We start from the raw sequence: 13,001 nt of genomic DNA on the forward strand, positions 1-13,001 counted from the left end.
TGGTAATTTCTAATTCAAAGCAAATACTTAAATAATCTAAATAAATAACTATGATATGTCGCAAAAAAAAGAACAAAATGTAAACTTGTGCCATTCATTGAAGTCGGCAAGCTTTGTCTGAAAAGTCAAAAATTAATTTTTTTCCATTCAGAGAAAGCTCAGTCTAATTAGCAGCACACCTAATTTTCTGTCCTTGGATTTTGTGACCCAATCAAAAGGTGTATTCCCAGAAGCATTATACTAGTTTATCAACTGATTACACCTTTTGTTTGCAACCCAAAATCCCAGCGTTGGAGGGAAGAAATTTGAATGGATGAATGTTCAAGAGACCAGTCATCAGGCCCCAACTTAAGTGGCTATATCAAAATAAAGTTAATAAAAAATGGAACAAAAGTTTGGCCTAATTCTAATTAGATTAGAGAAAGCTCTGCTTACAGATAATTCAAGACATCATGTGCATTGTAACTTTCGAACAGTGTAATAATTCACATGTTAAAATCAGACCAAGAAAAGCATAATATTCGATGTAAGAAGACAATTATTCACTACTGAACTAAACAACAGTTGAAAAAGAATAATAAATAAGAAAATTGAACACATACAAGAAATTAACAAAAAATAATTTGTTCTTTAAGAAATATGTACATAACCTTTTATATTTGTGTGAAATAATAAGGTACATATCAATATGGTTTATGTTTTGAGTATTTGACATTATTTCAAATGAAGTTAACAAATTTGTAATACCAGGAGCCAATTATAAACAAACCAAAATAGTAGAAAATCAGGATTCAGAGAATTGCAAAATTTGATTTGTGATAATAAATAATGTAGAAAATATGACAATGTAACTTTAATCATGATACATTTTTCATGAAATATGGCTCCTACTTAAATGGATAAGTCTTTGAGAAGCAAAAGGCATAAAAATGAATAAAGCATCGAAGTTATAATTTCATTTCTCTATTTCAGATGAAATATTGCTTAAAGATGATCATGATTTTAACAATAAATGGCACAAATTATATACAAATATACTTGAAATTAAGTAGTATTATATCAATAATCCACAACATTATGCTTTAGGAATGATCCAGGTATAGACAGGATAGATTATGCTATAAAAAATACCATAAGCACACTTCTTAGTAACTAATTTACAGCCATTTTGAAGCAGGATGGAATTTTAATATCAATAAGCATGTGACATCAAATGCTTGTATTTTTCATAGTGTACAATTATGGATTTGTAAAAGGGCAGGATTGATTGAAATTGTTAAGGAGTCAAATGGCATTCTCAGATAACTAAATAATTTATAATAGAACAAGGCTAATCATGCATATCCAGTATCATCAATTCATAAATTATAATTCAGAAATGTAGAATGAACCATGCTAAATTTATGTTATTAAAATAATGCAATTTGTACATATTTTTGTTCCAATGTTAATATTCAGTTCAAGGATTAGTCAAACCCTCTGAATGTTTTACCTTGTGGGCCTATGATAGAGGCCATATGCCCCTGATAATTGATATATTTCAATAGTACCTAGATGTGCATCTGTATCTTTGCTCGACTTAACTTAACTCAGTTTTCTCTTGTATAATTTGGCCTAGATAGTTACATGTTCTGAAGGTCTTTCGGAACATCTGAAAATAACACAACATAAATAAATAAGTCATAGTCTGAAATAATTGATAAAGACTTTTGAATCTAATTTTGACTATTTTCAACTCGTAATACAATTGAGAAAGAAGTGCCTCCACATAAATACAGGTCAATAATTCACTCTTGCTTAGTTGCCCCTGCAAAGTTTAACAAGAAACAAAACGGTCCCGCGCAAACAGATCAGATCAAAGTTGTCCTAAAGAAAAGTTCTTCTACCATGTTAATATGTGGGTCTATAAAACGTTAAAGGTTTGATGTTGTAATTTGAATACAGACAGCTCTTATTAATCATGTGTTAAAACACCAATGGCTGAAATAATCCCATTTCATATTTATATACCTGATTTTTTCAAGCCTGTTGCCTTGACAAGCTCTTCCAAACTGAAACCATTTCCATTTACATCATAAGGTTTTAGTGCTTCAATAGTACTTGAATGCATAAAGTTCTGGAGTTCGTTTTCACCAACATGACCATCAGGCGATTTGGATTTCCACATTTCATATTTACTTACTAAATCTAAAATAACAAAATTCAATCAAAATTTTGCAATTCCCTTTTCGGAAAAATATATTTAATTTTAAGAGAAAATGTCCTGCAAACTGCTACCTTTCTATTCATGATAGTCCCTTTCTATGGAAGGATTAACCAAATTAATATATTTGAAAATCATGAAAATGCCATGACTGATATATATATATATATAATGGTAAAAAAAATGAAATATTTTCTAACCTTCATATGATTTCACTGTAGGAATGACTACTGGTGTAAACTGAGTACTTGTTTCTAAAATGTACAAATAAAAATTCATTGTATCAATTCTTTAATTTTACTCTTAGTTATATTAAGTCATAGACTAGTTAGACAGTAGTAAATCTAGGAAAAATATCGGTAATTTTAAACCGCATGACTTTTTTGGATGAAATACAAATTTGGCATAATTGAGACACCATAATATGGAGTGGTAGTTTTTTCTGCAATTTTCCTTTATCTTTATCTTCACAATGTCAATACCTTGACTGCATTAGCCACCTTTCTTATATTTCTTAAGTTTGTAAATAGACCGATTGGACTGGATCAGTCAACCAGATCCCTCGACAGAAATATTCTAAAGATCTGAGTAAGAAATGTGCAATCGGGTGCTATGATCGGCTGTATTTGCTAGTGTGCAACCCACTCAAATTGCTGCATTTATAAACTTCTGTGATATGCAGTTCGTAATAGATTGACATTATGAAAATGACCTTACTAAGACCTACATTATTTCTTATTTGTAGGCTTCTATTTTACTTCTTACACCTTACATTTTGAATTTAAATAGACAGGAAAAGAATCATGATTATCCAGTACTAATAAATACAATGACCTGTATGAGAGGTTGGGGTAGTAGTTATTGATAGGGGATTAACTGAACTAGAAACATTCATATTTAACACTGAACTTATATCTACAACATACACAAATACAACTGAACTATGTCAACAAATAAAATACTATAAATAATATTGAAGCACATTAAGTACAAAAAATTACAGCATAAGCCAATTCAGATCTATAAGTGCGTATGCGCAACACACTTATTCCCTTCTTCTGTCTTGGGGTAAACAATGTTGATTTTTAACGGCAATAAACTACAAATACAAAGGGTTTACTTCATTCACAATCATCAGACTGGTGATATACGCTGTTAACTGAGAAAAGTTGCTTTCCACAACTTTCCTAATGAGAAATGGATAACTGTCAATTTTATTCAACCCTTTATATTGTATCTTTTTCAAACACTTGCCATAGACTGCCATGTTAATTCAGCCTAATTTTTTTTACCCTGTGGCGTAAAAAGTAAATAGCGTGTTGCACGTGCGCACATATAGTTCCGCTGTTACAATGCCTATTCATACACATGTAATTAAAGGATTGTAAAGACTTTTTCTTAACTCTTTATATATCATAGGAACACTGATTTGCACCATTCAAATTTTTCGTCAAACATCTGTGGTACTTGCATCCACTAAAACTAAGTATTTTGTGACATAACTATTGGCCTTCAGATAACAATTTTTGCATTAGTGAAGTCATATTACATTCAGCATTACATAAACTATAAGGTGACAGAAAAATTAAATTCATTTATGGTCCTGATACACATAAAAAAAGCTAGAATATCTCTTTACAAACCACTTAACACAAACATAACATCTTTAACACAAAGATTAAAATATCCACAGTTCAGTGTATCAATCAATAATTTTTAACCTTGCATGCAATACTAAGGTAATTTCTAAAAAAAACATTTAAATAGAACATAACTTACTTTCTTCATGTGCAATATATTGTTTCAAAGCATTAACAGTGGTAGATACTACATGTAACTTATTAGTATTACCAACTAATTTACTGGTTAAAACTTCTACATCATCATGTAATTTTATTACTGTTTTATTTAACATCTACAAAATATATTAAACTTTTACTCATACACATATCCTGATCATGTCATGGAAACTCATGAAGTAGTAACAGCCGATACTCAACCATAGTATATCAACAATATTGCTGTTAACAACGAAGTTCAAAAATACGTAAATGAAAATAAATGAATGGAGTTTTACTTTTCTTTAATTAAAGAACTAAAGGGCAATAATAGAAATTTGGAGGAAGAGGCATAAGCCTACTCTTTTTCGATTTTCAACTATCTAGGTGTGCTCAACCTGTAGACGCTACAGGGTCTCCGATTATTGTCCACTCGTTACGACTAAAAAATTTTGACATGTCAGTCACTCTGACTTGTAGTACAGACAAGAGGAAACCGGGTTGAAAAATCACAGGTGTTATCTTGACCAATGGCGGGATTGAACCCTCAAGCTTTAGGTTAGCCAGCATGTGTCTTAACTCACTAAGCCACCATAAAAAACGTCTTAAAGGGTAATTCTGTAGTTATTAAATCCAATACATATATCCTTTCTTAAATGAAATTACGGCTCACAATAAAATACTCAAGTTGTAATACCTGATACTGATGTTCAATATCTTCTATATCTAATGATTGACTATTGGCAAACATATTAGAATGATCAGATATAATCTACAAAACAACAAGATACATTCGTCATTGGTATCTCAATCATATTTGGGTTTAAAACAGATCAATTGATTTTTTGATCTTTTGGGTCTTTTATGCCTTACTTTAGGAAGTTTATAAAAGCCTTCAAATGATAATAACATACATCATTATCATCATACATTGAAAATTTATACTCATAAGTAAAAAATAAACATAATTCATCTAAAAGAAAGTGAAATGAATATGAAAATTGGGAATCTGAGCATGTAGTCAAACTGATGAGACTAATTGAATTAGACATTCTATTTTGTAGGAGAATCTTATAAAAAATAATTCAATTAAACGTACCTGGGAATGATTGGACATTATTTCATGTACTATAGAGGTTAAATTAGATACTTGTTGTTGTAGTGATGTCATATTATTATTAGTAGATAACATGGTTAACTCTTTCTTCTTTATCTACAATAGAATAAACATCATTTACTAATCATCAGGTATATTACTTCATCACATTAACTTCTTGCAACAGAGAAATGTTGCAAAATGCTAAATATGAGAATGAAACTTATAAGAAAGTGAGATACATATTCTTTACCAACTACTGTTTTACTAATGAATGCTAAGTTAAGTACCATACATGATAAGTAAGTTCACCCAATTTGGTTCCAAACATGGAGTTAGTTAAGGAGTAGGAGATATGTTTATTAAGACAGTGGACACTACTACTCAGATGTCGGGATTCACAGTACACCTGATTCTTATGCCAACTGTACTAAAAGTCTAGATATCTTGATGAGATATTTATATCCGATACACCATCAGCAATATGATGTGAACTTAGAAAAAAAAACAACAATCAACAAGATGGAAATATTCTCACCATATCATTTATTACTGCAGATATTTGTTCTTTCATATTGTCTGTAGGAACTGAAGCTAGCATGCCTGAACTTGTCTTATTAGAACTTATATTTTCTAAAACATTAGTCACTGAATTCTCTAACAGTTTCACTCGGTTCTGAAATAACAAGTTCTAGAGTTTCTAGTAGCCGAACGTGTAGAACTGTATCTTATTTATTGATTAAAACATCAATTCCAAACAAAAATTAATGTTACTGTTTTTTACAGACACAACAAAAGCAATATGATCCAATTAAATCAATCATAAAAGAAAAGCTCAACACCTTTATAAAGATGAAATTAATGAAAAACACAGAAATTGAACTTACAGAAATATTAGTTTTTAAATTGTTGACTGTATTAAGTATAGTTTTATTAAGAGAATCTATATCTTCATGTAATTCTATAAAAGTCTGAAAAATAGATCATCAAAAAATGTGAGATTCTGTAAAAAATAAGTTACAAATCAAAAATGGAAACATTGGCTTTGTCCAGCCAGCAAATCTCTCTTAAACTGTTTTATCATTTTATCTTTCTAAAAATATCGCTCTGTTGTAATGTAATACTGTGAGTTTTATGAAAATTGTTTTGAGAAGACAAACAACTGAAAGGAATCCAGGTTTCTCACCTGTCTGACAGATACCAATTTACTTTCTCCATCTTTTGAGTCCACAGGTGTATCTACTTCTCTACCACCTTTATTCTAAAAATATTATCAAAATATAAATATCAATATCCTGACATTATGACTTATCTCAACATAACCAAAAAATATAAGAGAAGATCTCACAGAAACCAAGAATTGAACCATAAACAGATATAGTTTAAATATTTGTTTAAACAGTTTTCACAACTTCTACTCATTTAGCGAATTCACTTTTGAGATTGAAATTTGAGGCCTAGTTTGTCTACAATCAAGTCAAAAGATAGCTTGCGTTGCAAGATAACATATGCCCACTGGCAGCTGTCAGAAATAATAAAACAGTCTTTAGTGACTAAAGTACAAATTTTCTCATATTGAAGAAATTATTTATGCTGAATAATTCCACAAAATTTTTTAAAATCAATATCAATAACCCAAATACAACAAACAATTCAATCACACAGCTCTAATCAAGGGCAAAAAACAACTTTTGACGCGTGTTTACAAAGTCAAGGGCAATAACTCATAATAACTAATAAATCGGTTGAAAACTGTAGCTTCTATTGTGCTCACAAACAAATTTAGACGCGTTTTTCGTAAGTTAATGGCATTAACTCAAAAACATTTCATCGAAAATGCGTCAAGTTAGAACTTGTCCGAGATCTTATCAATTCCAATGATCACACCAAGTTTCATCAGAATCGGTTGAAAACTGTAGCGTCAATCTTGCTCACGAACTATTTTTAACAAATTTTGTCGCATTTTTACAAAGTCAAGGGCAATAACTCAAAAACCGTTCATCGAAAATACGTCAAGTTAGAACTTGTCCGAGATCTTATCAATTCTAAAGATCACACCAAGTTTCATCAGAATCGGTTGAAAACTGTAGCTTCGATCCTGCTCACGAACTATTTTTAACAAATTTCAACACGTTTTAACAAAGTCAAGGGCAATAACTCAAAAACTGTTCATCGATAATGCGTCAAGTTAGAACTTGTCCGAGATCTTATCAATTTCAATGATCACACCAAGTTTCATCAGAATTAGTTAAAAACTGTAGCTTCAATCCTGCTCACAAACTATTTTTAACAAATTTTGAAGTGTTTTTACAAAGTCAAGGGCAATAACTCAAAAACCGTTCTTCGAAAATGAGTCAAATTAAAACTTGTCCGAGATCTTATCAATTCAAATGGTCACACCAAGTTTCATCAGAATCGGTTGAAAACTGTAGCTTCAATCCTGCTCACAAACTATTTTTAACAAATTTCGACGCGTTTTAACAAAGTCAAGGCCAATAACTCAAAAACCGTTCATCGAAAATGCGTCAAGTTCGAAATTGTCTCAGATCTTATCAATTCCAATGATCACACCAAGTTTCATCAGAATCGGTTGAAAACTGTAGCTTCAATTCTGCTCACGAACTATTTTTAACAAATTTCAAGGCGTTCTAAGTCAAGGGTATTATCTCAAAAACCGTTTATCGAAAATATGTCAAATTCGAACTTGACCGAGATCTTATCAATCTAAAGCATCACACCAAGTTTTATCAAAATCAGATAAAAACTGTAGTCTCTATAGTGCTCACAAGAAATGTTGACAGACGGACGGACGGACAGGGGCGACGACAATATACGACCACATATTCATGTGGGAGTATAAAAAATGCCAGAGGAAGCATTGAAGGTAGTCTCAACCCCAATCAGCCCTGTTTTACCTCTAATGCTGCAACTCTCTTCTTCAAATCATCTACTGTTGGAGAAATAGATTTTTGAAAAGTTTTAAAATCACTTCCTAAGGCTGCAAAAGTCTGAAAATAAAAGAAAAAAACTAATCTTTTGTGCTTTGAATTTTTGTATTAATCTGGTAGATATCACAGAATATCAATCTTTTAGGGCACTATTTGATCTCCTTGATAATGAAGTGCTTGGAAAGGCTTTCTACTTTCTTTTTCAATTTATCTTTTCAGGAAGGTTCTTTCTGAATAATATACATGATACTAAATTAATCAATTAATTCCATACTTACATTCGATAAAGTGTCAATTTGTGACAATTTATTCAGATTTTGGATTGATTTCAAATTTTCTGTTAATTTACTTGACTGGTCTGTGATGTTTTTAAACTGAAATGATATAAAACCATATATAATTTGCATTATATCACTGAGTATCAGTAGGTGCTGTTTTAAAATTTTTTGGGTGAAGTGGAAAAGTTTAAAAGAAAGAATATTCCTGTTTCTTAGGTTCAAAATGCTTTTTGGGAGTTTGCCTCAGCTTTAAGTATTTCAATTCACCAACAAATGCTGTGTACTAATGTCAGTCCTTTGACTTAGCCTTAGTTTTTTTTTTCTACAGTTCACAAAATCATAGAAGAGGTCTCAGAGGTATAACCATCTATGAAAGTAAATCATGCTTAATGAACATAAAATGTTCTGTTAGATACTGAAAATAAAGAAGATGGCTTACTCTTAAAGCAAGCTGGGATAAATTTTTCTTAAAAACTAAATTTTCTTGTTTGATTATTTGTACAGTCTTGTTCAAAGACTTGACATCTGACTGTATCTTGATGAATTCTTCGTTGTCTTTTTTTGACTCAAACTCAACTGAAATGATGAAACTTTACATCAAATAAACTTTCTACAAATAAGATGGATTAAAATTGTGTATCAATAGTGACCATTACAGTTTTTAACATCCTTTATTTCTTTATAACATCAGAAATACAATTTTTATGGGTCAAGGGCAATAACTCATCAATCCCTTCAAACATCACTATCTCAATCAATATGCATAGATTCGACCAAATATATTTGGGTGCACATGAAAATAATTTAAGACATTAACATGATATTAAGGTATTTAAGTAAGAATAATTTAAATCTGACATATCGTGGGTGACCGCGTATATGCCATATTTGGTCATTTTGACTTTTTGGTACCGTTCGAAAGCGCGTGATCTTGTGATCAAATCGTATTCTTAGCTTGATTGTAAATAACTCAAAAAGAGCCAATTAAATAACACCTATATAAACAGTCAGATTTAAAACCTCGTCAAATATTATATTGTACAAGGTTCAATGTTCCTTTTCTGCGGATGAAAATGAAAAACCTTGTATACTATATTATTATACAAGTTTTTGGTTCAATAGGCCGGAGATCTCAAATTGTTATACAAGGAATATATTTTCAAAGAATGAAATACGAGTACAAATAGTTTTTTGCATTTTTCTCGAAAAGTAATTCCGCGTTAGATATCGTTATACAAGGTTTCAAGTGGTCACCCACGATATGTAATTACAATAACTACTTATTCTACCTCAAGTTCAATTGTTAATGTTTTAAATTCTTTGAATCTTTTTTGCCCTATATTGTACCAAAATTGATTTTATAAATACATTCCATACATTAATCTTACAAACAAAAGGTAAAAATAATGGGGCATAAACAACAAACATAAATAAATTTTAACTAAATAAATTTTATTCTTTAATGGTTAAGTTTATACATGTATACCCAAGATGTGAAACAAAAATTGAGGAAAGGAATTGTGAACTATGAACTAATATTTGATGTGATTTGATTGGTTGAAAATAACATTTCCCATAAACATACAGAACACTAGGAATATAATATGGACTTGCAAACACAAGACAATAATCTCTGCTCCTATCTTTTTACTCTTCATTCTTAGTGTAACTTGTGAGGAAGCGTTATGTGCACAGTTATCAAAAAAGTAATACCATTATATATGCCTTGTGTTCTTTACATGTTACAGATGTTCAAATAAATCAAATAACAATTAAGAATATATAATATCCGAAGAACATAAAAATAAATGACCAAAAATAAGTTATATCTCAGGTATTATTAAAAAATACCTTGATTAAAAGTTATATTTAAAGATTGAAATGAATAACAATAAATAACAATGTATCTTGTATCATCTAACATTACATTACCTGATACCAATCTATCACGTAGATTATCTAAATCTCTCTTTAATTCAAAGTGCATCCATATTAATCCAGCTGATGCCACTATACACGCAATTAGTGTAATCAGGACAACTAATATCAAACATGATGAACAGTTAGAACAGTTGATGGATCTGAAACAAAAGACAATTTGCAAGTGAAAAAATATGACAAATACTAGGCTTATCACACAAATACAGCATTTGATCAGAAAAACACATATGCTTATTTCAATGGATCCTCTATTTTTGATATTTTTCATGTAAAACAAGTATCATAAACTCCAAAAATAAGTGATTGATAATCAGAGAATTCATAATTCGACAATTCAGAACAGTGTCAGATCAATTTGTCCATATTTCTTATGTCTGTGAGAGTGTGTCCTGAAAGTGAAAATGTATTTAAAATTTATAAATTGAGAAAAATTCTGAGCTTATATTTGCAGATTAGCAACATGATTATTTACCTAAAACAGCCTTTCTTTTCAAATGTTTGCGAAAATTCCTCGATTTCTGATGAATCTGAATCGTTGGATCTCAAAAGCTCATGTCCACTTTTACTTTTTCTTCTTGGCAATTTTCCATTGCTCACCAATGCATCCAACTGTCGCCGTTTTTTCATCCTTTTCCCAGGTTTAAAATCGACATCGACTTTCGTTGTCGGCTCCAGTTTGATTAATTTATGAGTTAGCCGTCATGAAAACTTGTTAGAATGAGTAAATCTCATCAAAAACAACACAAATTTTAACCAAAACCTCTCGCAGACAGAACCGGAAATGGATAAATCGTGACGCGAGAAGCAATACACGATCGATATTTCGTAGCCGAGGTAGAAAATATATATCAAATCAAGTCAAAAATCTTGAAATTATAAATACTAAAGAGGAATTTAACTTATTCGACAATTTAGTCGACAATTTACAAAAATGGAATTTTGGCAATGATTGAGAAGAAAAAGGACAGTTAAATGGCAATATATTCCGAGTTATCTCTCTTAGAAGCGGCTGAATAGACCGTACATACCATTGTATGTGCACTCCACAATTAATGGTGAAATTATTTGAAGTATATTATGATACAAAATAGTACGCTTATATTATGCTGTAAGTGAAAGTTTTAATAGCCCATAACTTACCAGCTTCTATTTGATCTCTGAGCTCAGTTACTTTGCCTAATAACCAAAATGTCATGAAACCTAGCACAGATAAAGCTAACAATATAACTATCACTATAAAAAATTTCAAAATTGAATGGCCTGTACAGGAGCTTTTAAAGTCACTGATTTGATCTGTTGAAGATCTTAAAGATAAACTGCTTCTTTTTCTGAAAAAAAAATATGTTTTCACTTTAAGAGCTTCATTTAATGGAAAAAATGCTCAAATTAACATTCAGTACAGTAATTGATATGGCTAAATGTAGTCCAAGTTTAATTCCTAGCAAAATCTCCCAACTGAAAAGCAAATCATATTTGACTTAGATGTGGGTCAATATAGGCCTGCTGTTATATCATTTTCATCAGCAACAGTGTATTTATTTTCATATTAAGCAACATTCAGACCCCCCTCCCAGTGCTAATCAAATACATTTAGCTATGCTATGCTGTCATATCCTTCCATAATTTGCATTGCAGGTACAACAGTAAGTTTAAATGAAGTTTAAAATGATTCTCATGCATCTGAATCAAATAAAAGCTTACTGAAGATCGTTTTGTGTGATAGATCTGACTTTATATACACTACGGTACTGCAGAGAGATAACCACACTCTAACGTCATCACTGTTTACGATGATCCTGTTATATTCACAAATATGACCTAGATTGAAATTGAGATTTGAAATACGGTAATCCACTAGACTAATGACCCATTGAAATATAACTTTTATAACAAATAAACTTGACAGTAAACTTCCCAAAATATACAATGGTTACAAAATAGCGAAATAAATACTCACTTTCTCGACTTTTTCGGTTTGTTGTTGAAAGAAGGAAGCTTGAGATCTGGTGGATCATCACTATCCGATTCTGAATATAGCAGATTTACATAATCCTGATTTTTGGTTCTTCCATTTTTGGGCTTCATCCTGAACTTTTCTTAAAATTCCTAACACAAATTAACCGTTATTTAAGCAACAACAAGGTTTTTAGTCCACATTTTCTTCCGGAAAAGTTTTTGCCGTGACGTCCTAAAAGTAGTTTAGACCATTTATTGAATTCGTGATCAGAGAATACATAGTTAGTTGTATATTTATTTGTAGAGTTAATTCAATGGTCATGATATGTAATGAAAAATTAAATTATAATCATCTTCGAACTGCAGTACAATAATGTTATTCTTTTCAGAATCTGGTGATACAGAGGAATAAAATCTATTTCTAATTTATCGACTGCTCCTTATTTTTGGACTAAGACCACAACTAATTTATTTTTAAGTTATTGGAATTCAGACCACAGCAAAATTACAATCGATAAGATCAGTTATTTCAAAACTTTTGAAACTATAGTGGTAATCAATAATGAAAAAGTCATTAATAGTTTATCAGCCAAAACACGCTAATAACACGAACTTTCTCATTGAGCGACGCTTTCACTTAAGTTTATGAAAACCAGTGTAATGTAAAAAAAAAAAAAAAAAACTGCAGATTCTACTCCAGGCGAGGAAATGTGTCGGATGGATTGAAATACAATTTTGATCTTGTCATCAGCTCCTTTAATAGCCGAAGCAGCTTTTTCTTGCATGTCCCGATGTATAGAT

The 13,001-nt window shown here is 30.8% G+C and overlaps 1 protein-coding gene across 1 annotated transcript; it reads right to left on the bottom strand.

Moving 5' to 3' along the window:
- Positions 1–890: 890 nt before the first annotated feature.
- LOTGIDRAFT_235252 (hypothetical protein) lies at positions 891–12,429 on the bottom strand. Its single transcript, XM_009064358.1, has 16 exons — positions 12,202–12,429; positions 11,385–11,572; positions 10,236–10,343; positions 8,743–8,879; positions 8,304–8,399; positions 7,993–8,085; positions 6,264–6,338; positions 5,965–6,048; positions 5,616–5,753; positions 5,081–5,194; positions 4,679–4,753; positions 3,983–4,118; positions 3,038–3,118; positions 2,404–2,457; positions 2,011–2,187; positions 891–1,651 (listed from the first exon to the last, which is right to left on the bottom strand). Exons 1-16 carry the CDS (start codon positions 12,327–12,329, stop codon positions 1,623–1,625), a joined length of 1,713 nt encoding a protein of 570 aa, XP_009062606.1. The 5' UTR covers positions 12,330–12,429; the 3' UTR covers positions 891–1,622.
- Positions 12,430–13,001: the final 572 nt, after the last annotated feature.

This window comes from Lottia gigantea (assembly GCF_000327385.1).
Source record: "Lottia gigantea unplaced genomic scaffold LOTGIsca_62, whole genome shotgun sequence".
Taxonomy (NCBI): Eukaryota; Metazoa; Mollusca; class Gastropoda; family Lottiidae; genus Lottia; species Lottia gigantea.